We start from the raw sequence: 27,668 nt of genomic DNA, 5'->3' as shown, positions 1-27,668 counted from the left end.
ACCCTGGGGGTATACCACTGGAAATAGTAACTTCAGATTGTGGAACTTTTATCTTTTGTTTACAGGATACTGAAATAAAGAAGTTAGAGTATTGATTGAGATGCAGATGATATATGAGTTGAGAATAACTGTTGCTTACCAACACATTTGAAGCACATGGTCTGGGGCTCTGGCAATATGGCTTTTGAATTAGCACATTATTTTAATAGAGCACTTTGCAGTGTTTGTAAGGATAAAGTGTACCTGGGGCACAATCAGTGACAGTAATGGAGCTTCAGTTCATTGAACAGTATAGCACATGCCCAGGTAACAAAATAAATTCTTAACTTTGCCCCGGGCTCATGCAGATCTTCCATTGCATTGACATTCTTATTTCAAATACAAATCTTAGCATAAAAGTCCCAGCACAAAGCACAGGTAGACATGGTCTGTGTTTTAGGCCATGATCATATTCACATGGGTGTAGTTTATGCATTCAACCCAATAAAAGTGAACCTTTGCAGTTAGATAATGGTTTTGGAAACAAATTAATCCGAATAAAATAGCTGATTTTCAGCTTAAAGTATTTAAAGTATAGTGGTACACTAGGAAACCATTACAGTGTGTGATAGTCATGACAGTAAAATGTGGCATAGCAATCTTTTCTTAGTTTAACTGTGACCTCCCTGACAATGGGGTGCTGACACATTTATTCTGTGTGTATGTAGGTTTCTGGTTGGTTGAGCTTTTTTGTGTCTTTCTGATGGCAACAAAAACATCCATATCCCTTTCCCTTTCCCCCTTCCTCTGCAACCTGTTGGTATCCAGCCCAGGATACGTTTCCTGTCTGTCTTCATGCTCTGTTTGAAAGTGAGTGGTTTAGTGCTCTTTGTCTCATTTTCTCTCCCAGACAGTGCAGGTCTCTCTGGCTTCTCCCAGCAGAGACATTTGCCTGCTCCCAGCCTGGGCAAGTAGGAAACTCACTGCTCAGAGCAGGAGCTCCTTCCTATGTGGAGTTCCTCCCCCTCTGCACCCATTGCTTCATCCCTGTTCCATGTCTAGGGACTCAAGGACCACTGTGCTGTCTAAAGTCCTCTTATCAGGACTTTTTTTTCCTTTGCACTCCTCCACGTGTCCTTGAGCATATCAGGCAGGCATGGCAACGGGAAGGGCCAGGATGTAATCAGTGAAGTAAGTTCATGATGTCTTTCCCTCACAGTCTGCTTATGAGCTATGAGGGCTTTTTGGTGGGGTGGGGAGATAAGAGATTTCTTTTTCATGTGAGATGAGCGAGGGTAAGGATCTTTGTGGTGTCCTTTCTTCTTTTTTATTTTGTTCCTCAGAGTAAGTTGGAGGTGAAGCTGAATGCTGTCTGAGATCATGGTATGCACAAGTCAAGTGCAGTAATTTTCAAGCTGCACCACTGGCAATTTGCATAGCAAAAAAAAGGGCTCAGTAGCAAAATGCTGTTGGGGCATATTGCTTCCAGCTGCTTTCTAAAATAATAAAAGTAAAATGAAAAAAGCACTAGTGATATTGCACTGGTTCCTTGGGGCGTTTTCCTGGTTAAGTTGCAACAGCTGATAGGCAAAGGAGGGGAGCACCCTATATTTTTAATGGTGAGAGATAAAATCTGAGGGTCTATTTTAGGCTAGATTTAATGTAAGTTACATTTCTAATATAGGACCCTTGCCCTTTTGTGGAGCACGTGTGAGAATGCAGCCATATTTTCTTCTGTTTTGGCTTTTGTTGAACTTCTTATGGTATGAGCTGGGGCCATGCTTGGGCACCAAACAGAAATACTTGTTTGAAGCTGGCAAATGAGTTTGCTGTTTCCCTTGTGTGGGACAAAAATCACTGAGGCCACACAGGAATGAGGCCTCTGAGCTGATGGGGAATTACCTCTACCCCCTGCCTTCTCTTCCTGTTACCCCCCTCTTCCCCCAACTTCTTTTGGTTTTGTTTATGCTGTGTCATTATTTTCCAGGGTGATCACCTCATTTATTCACAGCTGTTTTGGGTCTTGATCAGATGTGCCTTGAATCCACAGTCCTGGAGGCTGTCACCAGTTCATTGTTGGCTTTTTGGTCATCCCACTCTTGTGGGCTTTGGGGGGGAGGATGTTTCTAATTGCTCTGTGTTAACTTAAAAGGTAATATCCTTTTTTTTCTCTCCCTCTGATATTGTCCTGAAGGTTCTTGGCCGGAAGTGTTTAGAATAATGAGAAGGTTGTGTTCATCAAGTGGGGATGTCAGTGCTGCCTTCCTGGGACTGGAGGACTGAAAAAGACAAAGGACCAGAACTATTGGAGACAGGCTGCTTTTGACTGCTGACACGACCTGCTGTACCCTGCTGGTGGAAGAGTAGAACATTATTTCCTGCTTGGTTCCGTGCTATTGCCACAGTGGGGACACCATGAATGTGACAAGTTTATTCTCCTTCACCAGCCCAGCAGTGAAGAGGCTGTTGGGATGGAAGCAGGGGGACGAAGAAGAGAAGTGGGCAGAGAAAGCTGTTGATGCATTAGTGAAAAAACTGAAGAAGAAAAAAGGTGCTATGGAAGAGCTGGAAAAAGCATTAAGCTGTCCTGGTCAGCCCAGCAACTGTGTCACAATCCCTCGTTCCTTGGATGGCAGGCTGCAGGTTTCACACAGGAAAGGGCTGCCACATGTCATTTACTGCAGAGTGTGGCGCTGGCCCGACCTGCAGAGCCACCACGAACTGAAACCACTGGAATGCTGTGAGTTTCCCTTTGGTTCAAAACAGAAGGAGGTTTGCATCAATCCCTACCACTACAAGCGGGTAGAGAGTCCTGGTAGGTTCTTCCTTGTTTGTTTTTTGTACCTTTACACCTTATCTGAGTAATACAAAGTATGGCAATTAATCATGTGACTGTTCAGCTTAAATAAGCAAAAGTGGCTGTTTGCACATGTCAGATTCTTCCTCTGCAGTTTATCTGGAGGTAAGCATTAATTAGTAATTCTCCCTCTCACGTGGTGAATACTTCACTTGGGTAAATGTTTTATCACTGTACAGAGGCATAGCCTTATTGTATGCCTCAAGCTGCTGGGCCTGGTATCACCTGGTTTTGTTGGTGACCACTATCCCTCAATTAATTTGCTTTTTACTCAGTTGTGCAGATGAGTGAATCTGTATCAAACATAGTGAGCTCATGTAAAGGATTATTGCAGTCTGTGCATGGAAACTGTAGTGGTGGTATTCTTATTATTTCCAAATTATTAATTCACTCCAATCACTTTTGTTTCTTCATCCCTGCAAAAAATGATACTGTTTTTAGGATCTCCCACAATTTTGACCTTTTGAAGAGACTGTGATTTTAAACAGCAGAACATATTCCCCTCAATTTAAAGTTTTGATAGCAATGTTTGGTTGTACATGGAATTTTACTGTCAGCTGTTCTCTAAGTCCAGTTTGCTTGAATGTTACCTGTTTGCCCCCTTCTTTTTTTAAGGTGCAACTCATTCTCTCTGCCTCCTCTTCAAAGGCTAAACCTCTTTTTGATAAATGTATGCTTAGTTTTTACTTATGCAGGTTTATTATCAGGGAATACTTTCAGAGACTAAGATGAAATGTGAGTGGATGTATCTACACCGGACTCAATTCCCTGTCTGCAGGGACAACTGCAGAAATGCACTGCAAGTGTGTGTTGACTCCCCTGGTTTAAATTTGGGAAGTCTGTCTCTGTTAGGCATTTCATAAACCATGAAGCTGCCTCTTCAGAGCAGCATGGATACCTTAAGAACTACAGTGGAAGTAAGATTGTTGCAAGATTTTTTTTCTGTGGACGGAAATTGAATTTGTCTTGATTCTGCAACACAAAGTGCATATCTAAATATCAAATATTTACCTCTAGTGTGTTAATTTGGAAACCATGTGAATGGCAGAGGTATTACCAGTGATATATGTATTTATGTAGCAGAAGTTTGGACAAATGAAGCCTCCACAGAAAAAGCTGTTCTATAAAAATAATAAAAAAAAGAAGTTAAAATTGTTACCAATTCCATGTTAAACAGAGGGGGGGTTAGTAGAATAGTCATGTTCTTGTGCTGCTAGATGTCTGCATATGTTTGCACAAGTTACCTGCATCGAGTGTTCCAGAATACTGAAAACTGAGAATCCTGAAAGACATCTCTTTCCTTCAGATTGAGCAGCAGTAGGGCTCTTATTGTTACTGTAATGTCAAATTACATGTTCTAACTCATTTTCCTTTAATCTTGGAAACAGCAACTGAGTTTGAGCTCATTCCCATTTGGACCATTTATTTAAAATATTTAAAAATAGATACTTCTAACTGTCCTGTCACTTAAATGAGATGTGCAAGATCAAAACAGAATAAAACTTTCAAAAGGTGCCTAACTAAAAGGTACATTTTAGCTGAGTGCAGCTAAGTAGTTTAAATGGTTGGAAAGCCAGAATTTGGGTGTTAAGTCATCTTGCAAATGTTGTATTTGGGAAACAGAGCAAAAATTTACTAATGATAAGCCTGAATTCTGAATTGTTCTTAATTGTTATTGGATGAGATAAAACTCTCTACATTCATGTAGCTGCAGAATTTTTGCTGAGGGGAAGAAAAAACAAACCCAAAACAGTAACAATATGTTGGACATAAGAGAAATAAAATGCTTTCCTTTTTGTCCAGAGAGTACCCTTCTTTAGGAAAAATTAGATGAGTATCTTTGGTAAATTGCCTGTTTGTCAACTGAGCAGTTTTCTTGTGAGCTGTAGTCAGGTTGGCAGAGCTGACTGAGTTTTGAGTCACAAGCTCAATGTACTGCTCTTTACTTAAAATATTCTGAAGGCAGCTGCTGACCAGGACCTCATGTAATTTTTGCTGAGATAGTCTGTTAAACCACAGTCTGGAGGTACAAGGGTCTCTGTGCACACTGGAGTCACATCTTGAACTTCTTGCCAACATGCAAGAGTGGGGCTGAAAGCACACAGTGGCTTCACTGAGGTCTCTGGCTGAGTATGTGAAGGAGCAGGGACTGAAATTTAGTCAGCCACAGATCTGCCATGGTTTTGAGAGATGTTGCATGGAGATGAGTGGGAAAGCATGACTTTTGGAAATAGGTGGTAGCTGAACTCCTGTTTGGCTTGGAGAGCTTGTCCTTGCAACTTCTTTTTTCCCATCCCTTCTTTTTTCTTGCTGTCCTCCAAGCGTCATCTTTATCTTCATTTCCTGACAGCCACTCCTAAATTCTGCTAACCTGTGTTTCCCATTTTTGCCAGGAAATTAAACCACCATTATTGCCACAAAAGTGCTTATGCATTGAGATTAATGGATAGTGGGAATTCATGTATGACTCACTGTTTCCAACAGTCTGTGGACTTGAGCAGATACCAAGTTTGCATTTCCAAGGCTATCATTGCAGCCAGGGGGTTAGAAATGTGCTTTCTCTTGAGAAAACTAAATTGTAAACTCAGGTGTATACGATGCACATTTTGTGTGGAAGATACATCATTAAATCCCTGCTCTGCTTGGCAGCTTGGTCTGTACTTAGCTGCCCTGTGCATGTCCAGGGACTGGAGAGCTGAAGCATATAGTGCATGCATGGGATGGCACCTATACCTTCACTCTGCTGCTGGTTGTTGTTGAGTGATTTATTCAAGTTTCAAGGAAAGAATTAGCAGTAAATCCTCAAATATGTAGAATCAGGTAATGTGCTGTGTTGGGAAGTTAATGCTATGGATGCATCTCATTTTTCACAGTGCCAGAGGGGTGCATAGTTGATAAGTTATTCCATTGTTGCTGGTTGGTGTGAGAGGATAAGCTTGGAAAACATCTAACTTGGCACACTGGCGGGTCTGCCAGCTACAAAGCCACACCTGAATCCAAACAAGATTTTTCTGTTAGGCAGGCTAGAGAGGAACCAGCTGGAAACAGCTGGGAGGAGGTGGAAAGCTCTGAGGAGTGTCCCAGGTGTCCCCGCACAAGGAGGGGAATGTGGCATCTGGCAGACACCTGGGTGTGGGCCGGTGGTGCCATATTTGTGCCTAACCTGACCCAGAGGCTGGGTGCTGGCACGGGTACCTATCTGATCCTGCAGCAAGTTGATGAAGAAAGCTGATCAGAGAGAAAACTCCTTCTTGGCAGGGTTAGCTTGGCAAGCTTGGTGCCCTCAGCTCTCTCACGGTGGAGTAAGATGAGGGCAAGGCAGGGAAGTGAGGAAGGGGTGGCCTTTCTGGGACAGGGTGACACTCAGCTACCCCCCAGGAGATCCAGCCCCCATCCATGGTGGGGTGCATGAACAGCTGCTGCTCGCTGCATTGTGCCAGAACAGCTGTTTGCATGGTCTCCTGCTGAACCAGGTCACAGTCACTTTTTTCCCCTCCCTTGGTGTCTTATCTTCCAGGCTGATCAGCGTAGCTTTGGGGCTGGAACATCTGTGCCAACACAGCCCTGCAGAGGACATGTGGGAAGGAGTGGAGGTGGTGAGAAATGAGAGGAGAAATTAAAGGCTGTTTTGTTGCTGGAGATGGGAATAACAACTTTGTATTCGACTGCCAGGAAGAAACAAACAAAAAAGCTCACTGCTGATGTTTCATATGTCTGTTGTGTGCAGAATTATTTCTGGTGCAGGGTAGTTAATGCCTGTCAGATTTCTCCCTTGGCAAGGCAAACCAAAGCTGTTAATTAAGGAGGGCAGGGTCTGAATGTGATGCCGTTTAAAAACAGGAATGTTCGTGTGAACTGGTGTGCTCACTTGGCTGAATCTACTTTTTCTGTTTTATTTTTTGATACAGAATTATCTGGAAATCAGGCTCATGACAGGTTTGGGTATATCTTGAAGTATGATCAAGACTTGGGAATCAGTTAGAGGCTAAAAATAACATAGAGGCTATGACAGAAAAGTGAATAGGATGTACCTCATCTCTCTCTGAAAATGCCACCAATGACCTCTCAGTTTTTGTGTGAAATGACACCTGGAAGTCCTTCCTGAGATACTTCCCTTCTTTTATTCCTTTAGTTTCTGTGGAGATACAGCCTCTGTATCATGCCTCTATTGTCAGTTATGTCAGTGGGATCAGATGAAAGATGTCACCCAAAATGTAGGGAGAAAAGATTGTTTTTGAAGCCTGGATCCTGTTTACTTTAACAGCAGAAAAAAAAAAAAAAAAAGGAGTGGGGATGGGATAGGGAGCACGGAGGATGGAGAGGTACTTAAATTGATGCTGCTATTAAAAAAATCAATCACACCTCTAATGTTGCTTTAGGGGAAGGAGGTTCAGTTCTTTTGCCTTTGCAAAGGGAAGGAGTGAAGATGAAGAAACTGTATATTTTATGTTACAAAGGAGGCAAAAGAAGAATTTAACTTATTTTTTGTGCTTCATATGTGGAAGAGGTCGAAGGTTCAGTGTTGATGTAAATGGTTACCTGGTGCTTTGCAACTGAACACTGTCTTCTGAGAGTATCCAGAATCTGCTGACACTTCCTCCAAGATCAGGCTGAGGAGAAATCTACTCTCCATTGATCTGAGCAAGTTTAAACCTGCTTTGGGAAATGCAGTTGTTGACTTTTTGAAATTCATTTCTGGAGGTGCTTACTGATGCTCTGCTGTCCTTGAAGCATGCAGTGCCAGGGGGTGCTAAAACCGGTCAGTCCAGAAGCAGCTGATCTGTCCTCTGAAATATTTTAGTTGCATGTATCAGCCCATTAGCACAGCCACTTGGAGGCAGAAAATAACTACAAAAAATAACTTACACTGGTTCGTTTTTTTGCAGTTACCACTAAAGTGCAGACAAAAAAAAGGCTGGATGAAGAAGCAGCTGATCTGTCCTCTGAAATATTTTAGTTGCATGTATCAGCCCATTAGCACAGCCACTTGGAGGCAGAAAATAACTACAAAAAATAACTTACACTGGTTCGTTTTTTTGCAGTTACCACTAAAGTGCAGACAAAAAAAAGGCTGGATGATTTTCCTCTGTTAAGCTTCTCTGAAGGGCTGGATAGTCTGCTCTACATCAAGAGACTGCATGAAGCTGATGGTGCCCATGTCCCACCCAAATCACAGGGATGAGCAGCAGGGTTCTTCTTTGTGTTGTGGACAAACATACTGACAGAATGGTTGAACATTCAGTTCTTCCTAAAGATCAGAATGTTCCTTTCCATTTTAATCATGAATTCAAAGTACTTCAGCAAGTTTGCTTTTGGCAAGAAACATTTTACCTAAATGTACAGCTGCTTTTTGCCACAAGAACAGGCCAGGTCCCCAGGCTCTGAGGAGAGCTGTAGGTGTGTTGTGCTGTTTTTACTTTTGGCACGGACTCCTTTAACCTGATTTGTTTTCATAGTTGTCTTTGATCTCCTCTGCTGTTTGCTCAAAGTGAATCTCCATAAGACTGCACACTGACTGCAGGCACCGTAGGTGCAGAAAGAAACTTGAAATGGTGGAAATCCTGGTTAATGCAGGTTTAGACTCATGTTGTCCTGGAAGTAAATGCTCCTTGAATGCTCCATTGTACAGTACTGCAGCTCTCATCCTCGGTGAAAGAAAAATAAGGCATCTTTAAAGGAACTTTTCAATGCTGTTTGAAATCACACAGATGTTTAGTTGCATATATTGGTCTGATCATGCTTGTGAGCTCTCTCTAGGTGCTTTGCAGAAAAATGAAGTGAGTCAGTCATCCTTTTCTCATCCCCATGTACTTGACCAGCCTAGGCTCACTACATTTAAGTAGCCTTGCAAGCAGCAGGGTTCAGATGCCATTCCTGGGACCATCACATTTACAGGTGCTGTGATCCTGTCCAGACCAAATTAAGAGCCAGGGGAGAAAAGTTGACAGTAAGCGGTGAGTCCCTTTGGGACCCCAGGCTTGCCTGGCTGGACTTTTTGGGGTCCTAGGTCTTACTTGGTGTCTCCAAACCCCCCAGCACCTGGGAGAACAGGGGTCAGGGTCAGAGATGTCTCAGCACAGGTCTCAGCATGAGAACCTCTGTGCCATTTCCGTCCAGATGGAAGAGCTTTGATGGCCTGGGCTGGAGGGAGCCCAGCAGAGCAGCTGCCTGCATGATTCCCACAGCACCAGGCTTGGTGGGAAGAGAGAGAAGGCAAAAGGGAAGTTGCTCCAGGGAATCCAAGGGAGGGAAAAACCAGCACATCCCTTTGGAGTTAACATGTAGAACTGAGTCAGAAAAATCCTTGTTCCTGTGGGATTTACGTAGTGGGGTTTCTGTACCCGTGCAGGCTGGGGGTGAGGGAGCCAAGTGTTGTCACTGAGAAGTTCTGCCAAATGGTTGTCTAAGGCTGCTCTTGGGCCTCACTGTAAAAATAGCATGCATGCTGCAACAGGTGGGCACAGTTAGAGGATGGTTCCCCAAAATAGTAAAGCAACTGTCAGTTTGCCTGGCAATTCATATAAAGCTTTCTTCATTTCAGTTTTTTTTTTTTTTTCGTAGAATTCTGTTTGAAAGTTTCCCACCAGAACCAACCTGGGGGACAGGAATTGAAATAGGGAATGGTCCAACAGCAGGGATTTCCTTGTCAAACCTCACTTGTCAGAAAACGGAGCTGCAATAAGGGGGTAAAAGTTGTTCAGAAGGATATGTTTGCATCTTTCTTTTTTTATTATTTTTTTTAGATTCTTTAAAATTAACCAGATTCAGATGTTTGTTCTGACTTAAGACCAGACTTCTAAGTTCTAACTCATTCAATAGGATGGTGACTGTATTTTGTACAGGTAATTTGATCTCTGATCTGTTTAAATTGCTGACACCAAGCTGAGTGGTGCTGTCAGTAAGCCAGAGGGATGGGATGTCATCCAGAAGGACCTGGACAAACTGGAGAGGTGGGCTCAGATGAACCTCATAAGGTCCTGCACCTGGGTCAGAACAATCCATGCTCTCAGTACAGGCTTGGGGATGAGGGTTGGAAAGGTTGGAAGGGGCCTCCAAAGATCCTCTAGTACAACCCCCCCTAGCAGAGCAGGTTCACCTGGAGTAGGTTGCAGTAGTTGACAACAGTATATTTAATAGGATGTTTCCTTTACAGGTACATATCCCTATTGAATAGAAACAGTGATAACTTAGGAAAAAAAAAAATCTTTTTAAAATCCGTGTTCCCTTCCAGGTAAAGAAGAAGGGAGAAATTCTGTCTGCAGACTGTCAGAGCAGTGTCCTGTGGAGATGCACACAGCTATGCTGTGTACTGCTTCATTGTTTTAGAGAAACAGGTGTGCTGGCTTAGCACAGAGTAACTCTCTTATGCTTTCTCCCCTTCAATTATACCTCTTCCTGGGGCTGGCAGCTGCAGCAGAGATCAGCCTCCTCCTCTGCTGTACTAAGCCTCAGTAATTTGTTATTCCATATGGCTGATGTCTGCAACCTGACCAGAAGCTCAGTGCCTTCCACGGGGGCGAGGGGAGCACGAAGAGTATTCATCCCCTTTTACAGTTGAAACTCCTGGCATCTTTCCATACTTGTGAAGGGCCTGGTCCCCTTTCATGTCTTCACTCCTGAGTGACCCCCAGCAGGAGCAGCAAGCCTGCAGCAACACCCATGAGCTGCAGGGGCATCAGGTTATAGCAGTGAGTGACTTGTCTTGGAGTTGGACTAATTGGGAGTGCTGTAGTCTCTGTCCCACCTGACGTGGCCTTCCAGGGCTTTTTCTCCTTATTTAAGGTTGTATTTATGCAGGGAGGATGTGAATTGGGAGCAGCCCTCAGAGTAAATTCTGCAGTGGTACTTCTGTGACTTTTTGCTGCATCAAAACCAGCTGGAGTCTTTTTCCCCCTTCCTCCTTTTCAATGTGTATTGAAAAGAATTTGCCCTTTAATTAAATATGGTTGAAGTAGGTAAATGGGCATGAATTGGGACCTGGGAAGAGTAGAGTGGGGTTGGGTTATTTTTGGGGGGGGGGTGTTTGGGTTTTTTTTTTTTTTGAGTCCTTCTAAACCAATGGTTCTGCCCAACAGGAGGAAGCAAGCATATATACCTTGGGAAAATCTGGCACTGCTTTATTTTAATTATGGAAAACACAAAGAAAATATCCTGTTCACTTGCTATTTTAAAATGCTATAAATTGTGTGGCTTCCTGTGATGTCGTGTATGTCATTGTTTAATGTGAGGTAGGGGATGGGAAAGGTAGGTGATGTACTTTCTGCACAAATTAGCTTCAGAAGTGTCAGTGGTTTGACCTTCATCCATAGGAAAGGAAGAGAGAGGAAAGCTGTGTTTTTTATGCTTGGAAAAGTAAGAAAGAATCATAAAGACAGGAAAGGGAACATACTTTTTAACAAATGATCTCATTGTTACTTTTTGCACTGGTATTTTATTAGCCCAGCAAATATTGACTATGACAGTTAAATGGTACTTGACCTCACTGCCAAAGGACTGCTAATTGTAACAGAACAAGCTTAATTCTGAAAGAATTTTTTAATGCCTTTGTCCATGACATGTGAGAATGGTTGAATTAGAGGCAAGGAACAGCCTGCACAGCAGAGGAAGACTAAGCTTCTCCTGGGGTGTTCTGCTACTAGAAGCTTAGATGTGTTCGTGTGTAATGGCAGATAGATGTTTCATTTCAGAAAATACCATAATTAGGAACTTTGTATATACCTTGTCAAGTAGAGTTGGTTAAAAATTTCACATCTAAACAGATCTGTTCAGGGGTGATATGTGCCTCAAATATTTGAGAATTGTTGGAATCTTAGTGAAGCTGCTCTAAGTGAGACATCGGACTAAGTTTTTACAACCTGCTTCTGACTGTTAACAGGCATCCTTAATTTCTGTAGTGAAGGGTTGTTGTTTTTCCATTTAATGAATATTCTGGGGACAGACTTCTCATGCATTAATGACACTGACAGGCACAAGTCTGTTGGCTTACCTTTTCTTAGATGTATGAAAAAAAAAAAAAAAAAGATCAAATGTAACCTGATGAGGTTTTTTTGAGTTTGTTTTCTAATTTGTGATTTGCTTTAGGAATAGAGTGAATTTTCTGTGTGACATGCTTCTGGATCTGTTCTAAAACATGAACCCACACCTCAGGCCTGGCCTGAGCTGTATTGTGAGCTGTGTTGTGGTACTCTTGGACTCCAGGGTTCTGACATAAATTGCATGCTTCTGTATAAGCAATGTGCTTGAATAATAAACATCCCTGGGTATGTTGGAGGAACCTGTTGGTCTTGGCAAAATGATGTTTGGGTTTTGTTTTTTTTTTCTAATTAGTTTGTTAATTCAGCCTTTTGGTGAAGCAGCTGTCTCTAAACTCCTTTCTTAATCTGTTACAGTTATGTTAATCTGATAGTTATGTCTGTTATAGCCTTGTTATGTATACATCCTGTTCCTCTTCTGTATGCCCACCAGGAACAGGGCAGAAGTCTTGAGGAGAGGGAATGGTAGCCTGGCTTGCTTTCACTATTTTTTGTGGAGCTTTGACATCTTCTTTTGAAGACAGGCTATCCTGAAGAATTTCATCCACTCCTGCTGAGCCATGGATCTGGAAAATGGAAGTGCTGAGGGCTGGCAGGTGTAGAGAGCAATAACTTTCTTATTTCCCTTTGCAACTGTGTGCACAAATCTGCCCTTGCCTTCCCTCTTCCTCTCATCACCCAAATATCTCTATTTGTAACAAGACAAGCTTTTAATCCTTTGAGTATCTTGGAATTTTTTTGAGAGGTGCTCAAAGATAGAAGCTGAGGTGCTGGAAAAAGAGGCAACTCTTTTATCATAGCATATCCAGTACCATGTTCATAGCCCTGCTAAAGAGAGACCTTTATTTCCCCTCTGGTGAGCAGGCCTTGGGAATGTAGTGACACCGGTAGTTTCTGATGCGTGTTACTCTGGTACCAGAGTAGCATATAATGGTGCTAAATTGCTGCTCAGTTGGTTTTTTTTGAACTACATAATTTTATTTGAATTGTGCATTTTGTAAACTGACTTTAGGAGTTAATAACTGTTACAATGCAAACTTGTAAGAACATAGCGCAGATTAAAAAATAAAATTATAGGCGTTGGGACCAGACTGGCTGTTGGGACAGTTCTAAGCTAATAGAATTGTCTTCAGAAAATATATCTGGCCTTATCAGCAAGTGTTTTGCCAATTGAGGATGGTAATGAGACTTGGACACCAGAGTGAAAAGAGTAGACATGTTTTGCTGGTGACAGCTAAATAATACAACCAAATAAGAAAACTACAGAACAAAGCACCTAAAGCAGACAGATAGAAAATAAAGAGGGTAATGCATCAAGTCATTACTATATAAAAGATAGTGATTAATGGAGGTCCATCACCACTTGCATACATTCCCATCATCCAGATCCACAGTCACTGGGGAGCCCTGGTTGCAGTGAGGATTGGGAGAACCCTTCCTGGCAAGTGGGAAAATCCCACGTGGTGCATCCACCCGTAGGTGAGGCATCCAAAGTCACTGCAAGAGGATCCAGCCTTATGTGCTTAAAAAATCAGGAAAACAGAATGACTTGCATATTTTGCTATGCTGAACTATCTGGTTTACCACCCCACCCCCCAACCAGGACCAAGACTTGGCCAGAGTCCAGGATGTGGGTGGTGGGGTTTCCTAAAATACTGTCTCCAGACATCAAGTCAGCACAAATGATATTTTGGGTGGTTAGTTGCTGGCATCAACATATTGATACAAACGTTAGCTGCTGGCATCAGCATGGCTATTGTTATAACCCAGCAAAATACCCACTGATACAAAGGTTATTAGTAAAAAATACAGGATTCATCTATAGGTCAACTCTGTCTTGGGCCTGTTGTCCAAGCCTCAGTACTACAGCAAGGTGTTGGGTTACAGGCCATTCCATCACAGATGCAACAAAATGAACTGCATGTCAGCATTGTAAGGCGCTTGCTTCCCAGCATTTCTTTGTGTGAATAAAAGTAAAAAGCAGAATTGTGATTTCTGTTTGGCTCTTCACTGGTCCTCTGTGACAATAAGCTCCCATCTTGCAAACCAGGTAGCTATGATCACTATGAACTCAAGCTATGCAGTAACCAGGTAGAAAGGAAAAGACTTCTTGCTTAGGCAGGCACTTCTAGATCTCACTGCCTTGTTTTTGAGACAGATGTAAATGTGCCCATGGGGAAGAAGAATGTGGTTTTTTTCCCTGCTAAAGCCTAGTCCTTCAGAACTGACTCTAACGTTGTGGCTTTTCTCTCTCTCTCCCTTTGCAGTCCTTCCTCCAGTGCTGGTTCCGAGGCACAGCGAGTACAACCCTCAGCACAGCCTCTTGGCCCAGTTCCGCAACCTGGGACAGAACGAGCCCCACATGCCACACAATGCTACTTTCCCGGACTCTTTTCAGCAACCCAGTAGTCACCCCTTCCCCCACTCGCCCAGCAGCAGCTATCCAAACTCTCCTGGAAGCAGCAGTAGCACCTACCCACATTCTCCAGCCAGCTCAGACCCGGGAAGTCCTTTCCAGATGCCAGGTACAGTGAGCTTTGGTTCCTCGACGGAAAGGAGAAGGTTGTTGGGCATCACTGGTACCATGATTATTTTGCTTAATAATACCAAATTATCAGGCAAGGGGTGTTCTGTAGTCATCTGAGAAATGCAAGGTAATAAAGACTATGTAATTGCTTTGTCTAGTAATAACATTGAGGGGTTTAATACTGTGTCTCTTTAAAACACGGTTGAAACATTACCATAAAACTATTTTGAGGTGGGGAGGGGGATTCAGGATGTTTTGGAGACCAGTTCAACAATTTAGCCCACAAAGCGTAGTGTTTAATGCACAAAAAAGCATTAATGCTACAGATCATTCTTGCTTAGGAAAGAGGTCATCATAAATTCAGCACAAGGCTTTAGTTCTGCAGGAAAAGGGTGTTTCTCAAGGGGATCACACTGTTGCTACTTGATAAAATTTCTTAATGTAAAGATGTAATTTCAAAAAACAAATTACTTCAACTGAAAAATAGGTTTTTTTAAAGCCCTGCAAAGAAACTTTCAGGCTGTTTTATTTTTTAAAGTCATAGAACTAACAACTCTTTTTTGACTGATGCCCGTAGAAAATTCTGTGAACTTGTCTTTTTTTGGTCCTTAAAAATATTGCAGTATCAGTCTGTGACAGACTTCTTGATCTAAATGTGAGGAGAAGGACTCCATACAAATGCTCACAAATAGAATGCAAATTCTATTTGTGTGTTGTCTTCGGAGACTGAGTAAATTGTGTAAATAAAGTGGCAGAGTTGTGAAAATCTGTTTTCCAGTACATGAAATTCACATATATAAATTGCTGCTGCTGATAGCTGTTTCTTGTTAATATTTTTCTCTTCTGAGAGAAGACTTCTGAATTTGCAGAAGGAAGAAGAAAGGAAATTGTATTGGCTTTTCAAAAAAAATTGCCACAAAACCAGCTGTCTTTCCTTCAATTTTTTGTTGATACTGTATGTGGGGTTTTGTTTGTTTAGTTTGGTTTTTAAGTGTGATTGCTGTGGTTGGAGCTCTTCCAGCAGAGGTGAAGGCTTCTCCAGCAAGGTCTTCCTGAACACCAGCTTCAGAATTTCACTTGATTCTGTCCTCACCCTCATAAGCACAAGTTAGCAGCTACACAAAAAAATCTGAAGTAGCTGTGGGAAGTTGTCTGTCTTGAAGCAGTGGGGACTGAGACTGACTTTCTGGGGAAAAAAAAAGAAAAAAAAGTTATCCAGAGATGTCAGAAACTCTAGATACTGACTAATTTGTTGCCTGTGGCCTTACAATCTTGTTTTCCTATCTGTGAATCACTGATGTGTTTGTACACACATGAACATCTAAGGCTTACTAAAACATGAGACTTCAGCTCCAGCAGTTTTTAATGCAGTCCTGTTGTCAGCTCTGTCTTTCAGTGCTCCTTGCTCGTCCAGTTGAGGGTATTGAAGTATGGGAATTAACAAGGTACCTGCCAGCATTGGATGTAAAGCTCTCAACAGAATATCTGCTGAACATTTAATAGATTTTATCACCAGCTGTTTTCTTAAAAAAACAAAAACCACAAACCAAAGCAACAACAAAACCCCACAAAAATACAACCACCCCACAAAAAAAACAAACCTTACAAAGCAGTGGTATGTTCCTCCTGCCTTTTCTTGGTGCTAATGTGGAGGGCCCTGTGGTTATTGCTGTGGTAGTTTCCAGTCTGTGCTCTCAGTAATGGAAATAAATGTGAGATGAGCAACAGGCATGTTCACCAGAGAGAGTCCAGGGGTAATCTAATCTCAACTTTTGCAATGGAAGCTTGCAGGCACCAGGCAAAGGTTTCTCTTTTTCACATGTATCTTTGTCCAGTTGATGTGGAGGAGAAGGTCCTCTGCTAGACTGGGAAATGGTGACATTAGCAACTTCCTGCAGCTTCTAAAGAACCCATTATAGGGAGCTTTTTGAGAAGTGAGGTAGGCAGCTGAAGGACAATGTGAGTACTTGGCTGGGTCACTTCAAAATGGGTCTGAAAGCACTGTGTTAGTCAGATTGGTCATTGTGCATGGGCTGGTTTTGTGCTGCTGGTTACGTCCTCAGCGGGGTAGCCCAGCCAGTAAGAGACACTGAGACATAAACTCCACACCCAAAAAGCTACTTCTGTAGAATTGGGGTTCCTGAACACTGTTTACTGTTCCCAATCCAGGGAAGATCCTGGATGTATCTGGGTTGTTTGCATAGTGATAGAATTACATTTGAAACAGAAATGTAATAACTGAGTGCTTTCTGCTCCAATTCCTGTTGACATCTGCCATAGTCAGTACCTACTTCTGGCCTGGTGCCGAGACCTCTTTGTGCCTTGATGTCTATGTCACTTCTAACTTGCAAAAAATGTGGGCTGGGAACATAGCTGAGCTTTCTTATGTGGCTTGATGAGGGGGAAGTGACTTGTTTTTGTTGCAGTTGTGCTTGATATGCACAGTAATTCTTTGCTTTTCTGATTCAAAGTCTATGATTGCTTTCTCAGATTTCTGGTGGGTGGAAGTTTATAGCTGAGTCAGGCTGGAAGCATTTCCAGGCTAAATCTGTTTGTGTGGGTATGTATATATATGTTAAAGAGAGGAAAGGACTGATGTATCTCTGCCTTTTCTGTGTTTAGCTGATACTCCCCCTCCTGCTTACCTGCCTCCGGAAGATCAGATGACACATGATACCTCCCAGCCAATGGATACCAACATGATGGCACCTGCAATCCCCCCAGACATACACAGAGGAGGTAAAATACTTCCTTCTAATCTTCTGCTTTGGTTCTTAAGAGTAAAGAAAATTCAGAACCTACTTTTAATAGTTGGATTTCCATTTTGGATGTATCCTGTTTATGAAGCAAAATAAACAGCCACATAATGGCTGTTGTTCTGTCATTAAAGGGAATGAAATAGTAAATTTGGAGATAAAAAATACATGAATGTAAATATGTATTTAGCAAAAGAAAGCATTGCATGACTTTAAAATGTAAAATGTATGTGTTTTATTGCTTTCTTACTCCCAATGAATTCAACTACCAAAGTAATTTATTGTTTTGTATCTGGAACTTCCACTAATCACTGAACAGGAGTAGGTGCACATTTCTGCATGTGATGCACACATGCAAAGAAAAGACTCTTTATATTACATTGATTTATTGGAACAATGCAATAATGCTATATTCAGCCTACTGAATTGTGGATAGCAGTAGGATACAGTCAAATGTAGTTCTTCAAGCAAAGACTTGATCAGAGGATGGATGCCAATACTGTCAGTTATATCAATGGGCAGCTGGAATATCTTTTATTCTTCTGAGATAGTACCTTTCATAAGACTGTCTTATTATGTTTTTGTCCTGAATGCTTAACTTCAGTCCTTAAAAGAGTATACTCTGTTTTTAATAATTTGCCCTTCCCCAGGTCATAATGGCATTTGAATTTTTTCTTTTTTAATTTGGGCTTATCTTACACTCTCCCCCCCATTTTTGTTCCATCTTTGAGTCATGCAGTTATAGCAGTTGCCTGAGGTGTGGCATTGCTACAAACTTCAAAATCTGTATTAAAAAAAGGCCCTCTTGCTTTATGGGCTGTGACACAGGCATCTTTTTACATGTTGCTTTTTCAAGGCTTTGCAGCCAGCCGAGACTGCTGAGTAAAGGATTTAGTGCCTTCATCACATTGTGAGAAATAGTCTCTTTAGAAAACATGTAAGATTACACAGTTGTGGCCCATGCCAAGAAAGAGCAGCAAGCTGGATGCTGTGCCAGAATGATTATCAAGATAACAAGCATATGAACAATTTAACTGTTGTTCATTTTTTTTTTTTTACTTGTTTTGTTGCTAATCTTGATGCCTGGTTTCAGGAAGTGTATTTGCCTGTTTAGAACAATTTTGATAGTTTTTGTGCTAACCTGTTTACTCTCTGTGTGCAGTGAGTTTTGCATGTGATAAACCCTATGTGTAGCATTTTGACTTTTTGCCAATCCAGTACCCTCTGTGCATATGTCTAGTCCTTGCTGGCCCAGAGTACGTTTGTTGATGTTTCTGCCTAACTCCAGACTTCTACATGTTTGTCCCTCTCAAAAATTACACAGATACTGTAGAGTTCCTCTATTACATGAGAGTTGATGAGAAATGGGTTGATGAGAAATGGGTTTACATTTTCATCTTGCTTTCTAGCATTCATCCATTTCAAAATTAAAATTCTGTGTACTAATATGTTAGTACCATTTTTGTCCTAGTAGTTTAGTACAATGGATTTTCATCTCTGTCCCTTCATTTAAAAAAAACAACAAAAAACCCCCCCATAAACTTTACTTGTATGCTCCTTCATGTGTTTGTTGTTTTTATATATATATTATATATGTTGTAACTGGACTACTTAAAAAAAAACCTGCTGCAGGTTGTAAAAAAAGACTTTTTACTGTGAACTTGGGCTGCATTTTTGTTGCAAACTTTTAGAAGCATATACTCTTCATGGTTATTTGTTAGTCTTAAGAGATTTGATTTAACAAGCTGCATCCTGTCAATGAAGCTGGGTAATTTCCATTGTTGGCCCATGCTGGGAATAGAGAGACCGAGTGCACCTGCTCTGCATGACTTAAAGCAAATGTAAGGAAGTTACTATGAAATCTGTGTGAGAGAGATATGATTCATTCTGTAAGAATGGCCAGCTGGCAAGATTTCTTCCTGACTTTGAGAACCAAGGCAAAGCTGCAACTTTGATAATTGCTGGACTCTTCATTGCAATTAAAGGAACCTCTTACTAATAATTAATGTCTGATTTTAAAATTTTTTTAAAATATACAGTGATGTGAAAGCATAGGAAGTGCTAGGGTGTCAGGAAAGATCAGCTCCTTTTTACCAGTGTTTTAAGCAAGTTATAGGTCAGCAATAGACGGTGTGCTCAGAAGTGATGTAGGATGTGATACCCTTCTTTTGATTACTTGCAACATTTTTGTAGCTGTAGTGCTGGTTTGGGGAGGATTTTTTGGTGTTTGTTTTGCGTGTGTTGGAAAAATTCGTAACAGTTTGATCTATGAACACAGGAAAACATGAACATGGGTCCTAGTTGTCTGATTTCAGTAAAGACTTTGGGCTGGAAGAAGGAAGACTCTAGCCAGAGAAGCAAGTTTTGCCATAGTACCAGTCTGATTTTCATTTTAGCACAGTTTGAGCTTTAATCTGAAGAGTTGGTATCTTAACAGTGAGTCCAGCTGTGCTGGGCTTAGCAGTGAAATGGTCTCCCTCATTTAAAAGAAACCACATCAAGTGACCACATCCCTTCTCTAGCCTCCTTTTATTTGGGGGCATTTTAATAACTTGTAGTTGTATTTGGCACCTGAAATAATGCAGACTGGGTGGAGGTATCTGAAGAAGCCTGTGCTGTTGTTGGACACCCACTGGGAAACTCTTGCTGGCAATGACCTTCAGTATCATCTGGAGAAAATATTCCTCATGCAGTCACGTGTGTTACCTCAAGACTTACTTGTGTTTTTAGAGCTTGATGGGTAGAAGTCATGAGCCAGGAATATCCTGTTGGCATTCTGCACAATTCCCAGATTCAGTGAGCAGCTTCTTGTTAGCAGAGTCTGGAAAACCACATTCTGAGAAATCCTTGCTATTACTCAGCCAGTAATTCTTTTGGTGATGAACAGTTGCAGATTTTGCATTTGGTAGCACTTGATGGATAGAAGGATCTCATTAAATAAGATCTTCCTCCATTTCATCTGTGCAGTAATTGTTAGGATCCTACACATTATGTCCATGTTCAGCTTCCATTCCTGAGCAGTATCTATTCATACTGAAGATGTGCTTCATGCATGTTCTGCAGACAAATGTCTCTCTTAGTTTTTTAAGCCTTCTACCCTTTCCCCAGGAAGCCCACAAAAAAAATGTGTGCATGCCCTGATTGCTGAAAGATTGATCTGCTGTTTCTGTTGTATAGTTAAGCTACCTTGCTATACAACTTGGTGCCCAAGGTTACAAATGGTCTCATGTGCAGTTGTGTGGTATTGTTTCTCCCTGTCACTACACAACTTTTCAGTAAGCACAGAAGTGACTTGTAATTTGGTAGCCAAGTAAAAGTAGTTGAAGCAGAAATTAATTTGCTAAGTTGAAAAGGAAGCTGAACTGTACAGTTGCAGTGTTTCTCTGCTATCTGGGCCTGCACCATAGTGTGCTGTAGAAAATGTGGCAGGAATGTTGGGGCACTACTTGGTATGTTCCCAGGAGCTTCCTGCACTGTTCTTTCTGTTGATATCTTGTGCCAACCTTTGTCTCTTGTGAGTCTTGTGCAAGTGACTCCTGAGATGAAATTATCCTGTTGTATGTCTGTAGCTACAGAAAGTTCAAAAATAACTGAAGATAGAAGAGCCTTCATTTAACTCCAGTTGCTTGTATCTGGCTCATTGGTCAGTGATCTTCAGTCAAAATCAGCAGGTTTATGAATCTTTACATCTCAAGCCTGTATCCCAGTGCTATTAGAATGTGGTGTTCCTGTTGCTGCTTTACAGATGTTCAAGCAGTTGCTTATGAAGAGCCAAAGCATTGGTGCTCCATTGTCTACTACGAGCTGAATAATCGTGTTGGAGAGGCATTCCATGCTTCTTCCACGAGTGTCCTGGTGGATGGCTTCACTGATCCTTCCAACAACAAGAACAGATTTTGCCTGGGGCTGCTCTCCAATGTGAACCGCAACTCCACCATTGAGAACACCAGGCGGCACATTGGCAAAGGTGAGTTTGGGATCTCTGCATCTTGTCTGGTTTTGGGATTTTTTTTTTCTGGGGGAAAGTGTTTCCTCTAGACATGACAGCCTAGGCCACTTGCCCTGAAAGCAGGCTGGTCTTGCATGTTGCATGGGATAGATGCTTATGTTGTTTAATACATAATTTTCTGGCTAGGTCTTAAAAGCAAAGTGTTCTTCTTACCTGATGTGTAATTACAGGAAGCTTTTACCCTTAACCAGTTTTTAATTGCTGGGAGGCTATCATGATCTTAATTAGAATGAGAGCCTAAGGCAGTTTATCTAATGAAATGTCTTGATTTATTTTGATTATTGGTTTATATGAAAATCCAGATAATAGTTCTTGGCACCAATTTTTTACCTAGCCTTAGTTCCAACAGAGATTAGCTGGCCTACCATGTATTTAGACAGACAACCTGCTAAGACTTCTTCCAAATGCATTTTTCATAGGCTGGTGATTCTTTCCAGGGGGATTTTGTGCTTCTCGTCTGTGGCTGAAACACTGTCCTGAAAAAGAGAACAGCTACCTTTTGTTTTATGTATGACTTAAACCAGTCCTTTTTCCTGAGAACTTGCCTATAATGCGTATGATTTTGCTATGAAGGCAAAGATGGCATTGCCTCCTGTAATAAGTATTTCTGCCAGGCAGATTTTTTAGGCATTTACATTACCAGTAAACTAAATTTTCTGAGACTTTGGAGGATTCAGCATGCCCAAGCAGTGGAGTGTATAAGTGCTGATTTATGAGGTATCTTCTTCCTTCTTAGAGAAGGAAAGACTTGAAACTGAAGAGAGCTGTCAGGTCTTCAAGTCTGAGCCCTGAGTGTGGAGAACTTTTCTCTCCATGAGGACTTGTGTAGCTCTCAGCAGTACAACACACTTGTGCTGTGCTACTCACTCAAGTCCTAATATTTCTCCTTTTCCTCCCCATCCCTCTTACCAAGTATCAGGATATTTATTTAACACCTGGTTTATTTTTCTGTTAAAAGTAACCCAGCTGCAAGCTGAGTTCTGCTGATGCACTTAACTGCATGTGTACCAAAGCAGAATTTAGAAGAGACAAAGGATGTTGTTGAATAAGTCAATGTGTACAGCAACATTTGCAGTTTAGAACTGTTTGCTGTTGAGAGAGGAGGGGTAAATCCCAAAGTTGGAAGACACAGCTGTAGATGTTTTTGCAGATGGGGTGGGAGTGTATATGTGTACCCACACAGGTACACACACAGGCAGCTGCAAAATCTTACATGACAGACCAGAGTCCAAGCTTTCTGATTGGACTTCATTTTTTAAATTCTGTGCGTTCACTTCTCTGGTTCATTACACTGTGGGAAATGAAAGGTTTAGACAGCAAATAATCCATTTTTTAGCACAAAAGGCAAATTTTCTTGCTTTATCAGAACCTTAGAATTGAATCCTACTGACAGCAAAGCTCCACAGAGGTTCCCTGTATGTTGCTCTTGGGGGGGGTTTGCTGCCATCAGTGGCAGGTGAGGGAGCAGACAGTAGAAGAGGGGACTGTAAGAATGGTGTGTACCTTCAGATTCCTCTGAGGAATATAAGGAATATAAGAGCCATTTTCTTTTTCCAGCTTTCTGGAATTAAAGTACTCTGAAAAGACCTCATGCTACTCAAAACAACTTTTGGGACTTCTCCACAGAAACCCAGCTTGAGGCTGCTTTAGTATCTACAAATTATGCAATGGGTCCCTGCTCTCTCCTCTGGCATTCCCAGTTTTTGTTTTACATAAATATAATGTGAAGAAGTTCCAGTGGTCAAGCCAACCAATGTGCTGCATCAATCAAAATGCCAGAATTACGGATTATACTTTTATATCTATATATAAACCTATATACATATATTTACACACTCTTCTTTCAAGTCACCTACTGATAAAACAGAAAAACAAAAATCAAGATTGAAGGTGGATGAATGATAGTGTGATACACACTTAATGTTTATCTCTTCAAAATGAAGCATTTCTGTGGAGACAGGGTGAAAAATAGATAGAGATGTGAATTCATCTAACCTCCTAATGTCCTCTTTCTCCTCCCAGGTGTTCATCTCTATTATGTTGGTGGGGAGGTGTATGCTGAATGTCTCAGTGACAGCAGCATTTTTGTGCAAAGTCGGAACTGCAACTACCATCACGGGTTCCATCCCACCACAGTCTGCAAAATCCCCAGTGGCTGCAGTTTGAAGATTTTCAATAATCAAGAGTTTGCTCAGCTTTTGGCTCAGTCAGTGAACCATGGCTTTGAGACAGTGTATGAGCTTACTAAGATGTGCACTCTCCGTATGAGTTTTGTAAAGGTATGTGAAAATTTGCTTGAGATTATTTTGTGAGGCAAATAAAATATTTTTTCTTAATGTGGTGATCTTGAATGATCCAGTGCTTCCCTCCACTGACCAGTTAATAGCTGTTGCATTTTAAGTGTGGAATAATGTTTATTAAGTGCAAGACAGATCTTAATGGAGTGAAGTTGTCTTTATGGACAAAAATCTATCTGACACACATACTTGAGGTGACTTGCAGAAGGTGTTTCTTCCTGTAAGTCTTCCTGTGGTGGCTTGTGAAGCATTTCCATCATGTCTGTGAATTAGTGTCCTTTCATTGAATTGCCTCTGGTAAATTTTTACTGTTAAAGTTGAATTGAATTCAATAAAGAAAAATTGAATCAATTTTTCTATTTGATTCATGTATAGATAGAGTATGTGAAGAATTCTTTGCATAGTTACTCTGGCATTATGGGGCTCATCTTTTTAGTTATGTAGAATATGGAAAGATACAGTACAAGTAAAAGAATAAATTCTTTGATAACTTGGCCTAAAAGTAGAAAAGCCCCCAGTTTATTATGTAGTGCTAGCTTTTTCCCCTTTTTATGCCTCTTGTTACAGTCCACTCCATCTCCTGCTCTGTAGGAGGCCCAGCTGAACTTCATGCTCCTGTTCTGGGTGGTATTTTTGGAGTGCTGAGCTGGGACTGCAGTGTAAATCATTAGAGCAGTTGTGAGGAGTGTAAATAGCATAATCCGCTAAATCTGCCTTTACCAGCAGCTCCCAAATTAGAAGCTGCAGGAATTATTTAGAATAATATACATACCTTTCTACTCTAGGGGAGAGGGAGGGCATGCAAGGTCAAGATTTGTGAGGTGGCTGTATCAGAATAGGTACTGATGGGAAAGAGCTGCTCACATCTATGAACCTAGAATGAAGATGGTAACATGCTGAAGTGCTGTGCCTGATAGATACTTTCAGATGTGTTAGGACAGGGGTACCTAAAATGACATAGGTTGTTTATAGTGCTGCATCCTATGGAGCAGAGATACCCAAAAGATTGCACAGAGCCTCCTGCCTATTGGATGTTGACTGCACAGTGTTTAGGGCTGCTGTCACCTGTGTTAGGAGTAATCCCTTCATTAGGGTTTAATTTGGAGCAGAGTAAACTACCTGTGGCTATCATAGTCTTGTCTCCAAACCTGCTTCAAAAATGGTTCACTTGAAAAGTTATTTTGAATCCTTTTAAAGTATCTGCTTATATTTTTGGTAATTACTGTAATGGAATCAGGTATGAGCTGAAACAAAACCTGTCTTGCCTTACCATGAGAAGTAGCCTGCTAGGGAATGACCATCTCCTCTTCCTCCAAAGAGGAATGTTTCTGACTTATTGCTCCTTGTATCCTGTCCATCCTGTGACTGATGCTTTCGTTCTTGTCAGACAGATGCCTCACCCCTACCTCCATAATACCAGCCTGTGTCCTCATTTTTGAATTTGTTGATCTGTTTGGCAGCATTTCACCCCAGTTTGTTCTGGTTTTGGTCGTGGCAGAGATGAGTTGGTTAACTCCTCCTTCAGAGGGTCAGTGAGGTATAGGGAAATTTTGCACTGTCAGAAGTTATTCCTTTAAGAATTTAAATATGTCCATTCCAAGAGATTAAGAGATCTTGGAAAGACACTTCCTCCAAATTGAATTTTTTTTTTCTTATACTTCATATGTTTTTGTTTAAATGTGGTAATAGTCAGTGCATCAAAGGTGTTATGCTACCCTGCTGATGCTTGTTGAAAGCTAGAATATTTTGGTAAGAAGAGGATGGAATTATGTTCTCACATATTTGATTTGATAAAATAAGGTGATTGTCTTGTTTTGTTTCCCCACTTATGATTTTGTTTCCAGGGTTGGGGAGCTGAGTACCATCGCCAAGATGTAACAAGCACTCCATGCTGGATTGAGATACATCTTCATGGTCCTCTTCAGTGGCTGGATAAAGTACTTACTCAGATGGGCTCTCCTCATAATCCTATTTCTTCAGTGTCTTAAAAGGTCCCAAGCTCCTGCATTTTGGAAACAATTGAGCCTTGCATGTACTTGAAGGACGTATGAGTCAGACACACACATTTGTGTTATTTTCCCCCTGAACTTTGCAACAGCTGAATAAGAGCCATGAAAACACTTGACTTTTGTGACCAACCGTTGGATTCAGAAAAAAAACCCCAAACCAACAAACCCTTTGACATGCTGTTGGTATCAAGAATTTTAGTTTACATTGTAACATACAATTGCAAAGTTAATTTTCAGGGGTTAGTGCAACGGGGGTGACTGTGCTGAAACCACAATCTGTCCGACCGAGTTCCCAAAGGATCTTCCTGTAGCTGGCACTCTGAGATTCCCTTTCTTCCTTGTATTCAGTGCTCGCCCTTTCTTCCTGTGTCCTCTGGGGCTAGGAACTGATGCTGCTGAAATCTGCTTTTTGCAGGCTCTCTGCAGTACATTTTAAAACTATTTGTCTAAGTTGATGCTTCCTATTCTCTTGAAAAGAAAAAAAAATATCCCATTAACTGTGTAATAATCTTTGAATATGTGTCCTGACCATACTGCTGTAAGAATGTTAGGTATGTTTTTTGCTAAATGTATGTATGATGTATTTGAAAGTTTAGAAATTAATTAGATTTAGACTATAAAGGAATTAGGAATATTTGAATGGGGGGAGGTGGGAGCGGGAAGGGAAAATGACAACTGAAATGTAGAATATATTGTAAACATAGCTTGTTAGTTAAAACTGAGGTCTGAGTTTTGCTGTGCATTTCATTTTATAGTGGCTTCATCTTGTTAATTCTGACTTTTTGCCTCTTTGTTTTCCCCAAAAGCAATTGCACAGCTGGTTAATTCTTTTACCCATGAAGAGGAATGTCACAGCTTAGCAGTTTGGGCGGACCAAAAACCAAAGGACAGAATTATTCTCTATTACCCTCTCTCAAAGGGAAGATAAAAGGGTAATAAAGACTAGAGACTTGAAGTTGGAAATTTTAAAAAAAATGTTAACAGATTTACTAGCACAGGAGAAAGGCAATAACATAAGGGATAAAGAACAAAAATACAAATTCGTATACAACCCAGTCTGGATGCTGGCAGGGACAGGTGCCTGTGTGCCCCTTGGGGCAGGGCCAGCTCAGGAGGGGGCTCCAGAATCCACTGGATGTGGGTTCTGAAGAGCAGGTGGTGAGCTGGGGGTAGGGGAGCACAGGGAACAGCAGTGAAGCAAGAAGTGGGCAAAAGAGAGAAGAGGCTGTTGGGCTCCTGACCTTGATAGAGTGTGGGCAGGACCTGGGAGGGAATAGACCCCTCTGTGTGCCACCCCTCTCAGAGTCTGAGTGCCCTCCTTCTTTAGGTCCTCATACTCAAACTGTGACAAGGAAAAAATTACTAATTCCTGCAGTTTGAAGGCTGCAGCTCTGTGTATTTCAAGACAAAATTGTACAGAGTGCTCTCTAACTATTGAGCAGTTTTATACAGTTTATGTAACAGAAGTAGGCTTTTAATTTTGTAAGAGAATCTTGTTTTGCCAAACCTAGTAACTGTTTATTGTTTGGAGAAATTCAAAATCCCTGTGTTGGGTCTATTTCAAACTTTAAAAGAAATATATATTTTTAATTTTTTTTTTTACTGCTTGGTTTATTTTCTTCTCTTTGATCTTTTATATTCACGTAAGCTGTACTACTTTAAGTACCTTTATTCCAAAACTAGTGGGTCATCTTTACTGGAAGTTTTGAATAAAACCTGTTGTTACTGCTTACATTTGATTAAAACTTTGTCTTGTCCACTTCTTAGTAGACTCTTAACAAATCAGATAAAGATGTGATATTTGAGGAGAAACAACTAGAAATGAAGATATGCTGAACTTAGACATTTATGATGAGTACAGCTTAGTAACTCTGGTAAACTTGGTGCAGGAGGTGAGTACTCTAGGAGAAAGATTTCTTAACAAGGCAAAATTAGAATGGATGCAGTAACTCTGAAGATGGAGACCCAGCACCTGTGCCTGGCTGTGCAGCCCAGGCAGCACTAGTGAGAGCAGACATGAATGTGTGTTCAGTGAGATGTGTGCTGTGTATGTTGCTGTGGTGAGTCATAGCCCTTTTTGGAGAATTAATCAATTCCTTGTTTTTTGTTAAGTTAGTTGCATTGCTTGTTTTAGTATGCATTTCTAAAACTAACCCCTTCCCCTGCTGAGAGGGAAAAAAAAAATCCATAATGTTCAAATTT

At 41.2% G+C, this 27,668-nt stretch overlaps 1 protein-coding gene across 3 annotated transcripts in view; it reads left to right on the top strand.

Annotated features, from left to right (window-relative positions):
- SMAD1 (SMAD family member 1) overlaps positions 1-27,211 on the top strand; it is a 47,573-nt gene extending 20,362 nt beyond the window's left edge. For all 3 annotated transcript variants that reach the window (XM_071753733.1, XM_071753731.1, XM_071753732.1), the window contains 6 exons: positions 2,174-2,794; positions 14,136-14,393; positions 17,018-17,134; positions 20,897-21,118; positions 23,183-23,439; positions 25,302-27,211. In XM_071753733.1, the coding sequence (XP_071609834.1) occupies positions 2,395-2,794; positions 14,136-14,393; positions 17,018-17,134; positions 20,897-21,118; positions 23,183-23,439; positions 25,302-25,445 (1,398 nt within the window). In that variant the 5' untranslated portion in view covers positions 2,174-2,394 and the 3' untranslated portion in view covers positions 25,446-27,211. The remainder of the gene's footprint in view (positions 1-2,173; positions 2,795-14,135; positions 14,394-17,017; positions 17,135-20,896; positions 21,119-23,182; positions 23,440-25,301) is intronic.
- Positions 27,212-27,668: the final 457 nt, after the last annotated feature.

The sequence above is a fragment of the Heliangelus exortis genome, chromosome 10 (genome assembly GCF_036169615.1).
Source record: "Heliangelus exortis chromosome 10, bHelExo1.hap1, whole genome shotgun sequence".
Lineage (NCBI taxonomy): Eukaryota > Metazoa > Chordata > Aves > Apodiformes > Trochilidae > Heliangelus > Heliangelus exortis.
Note: the sequence above shows the minus strand (reverse complement) of the source record. Positions and strands in the feature narration are given on the sequence as shown.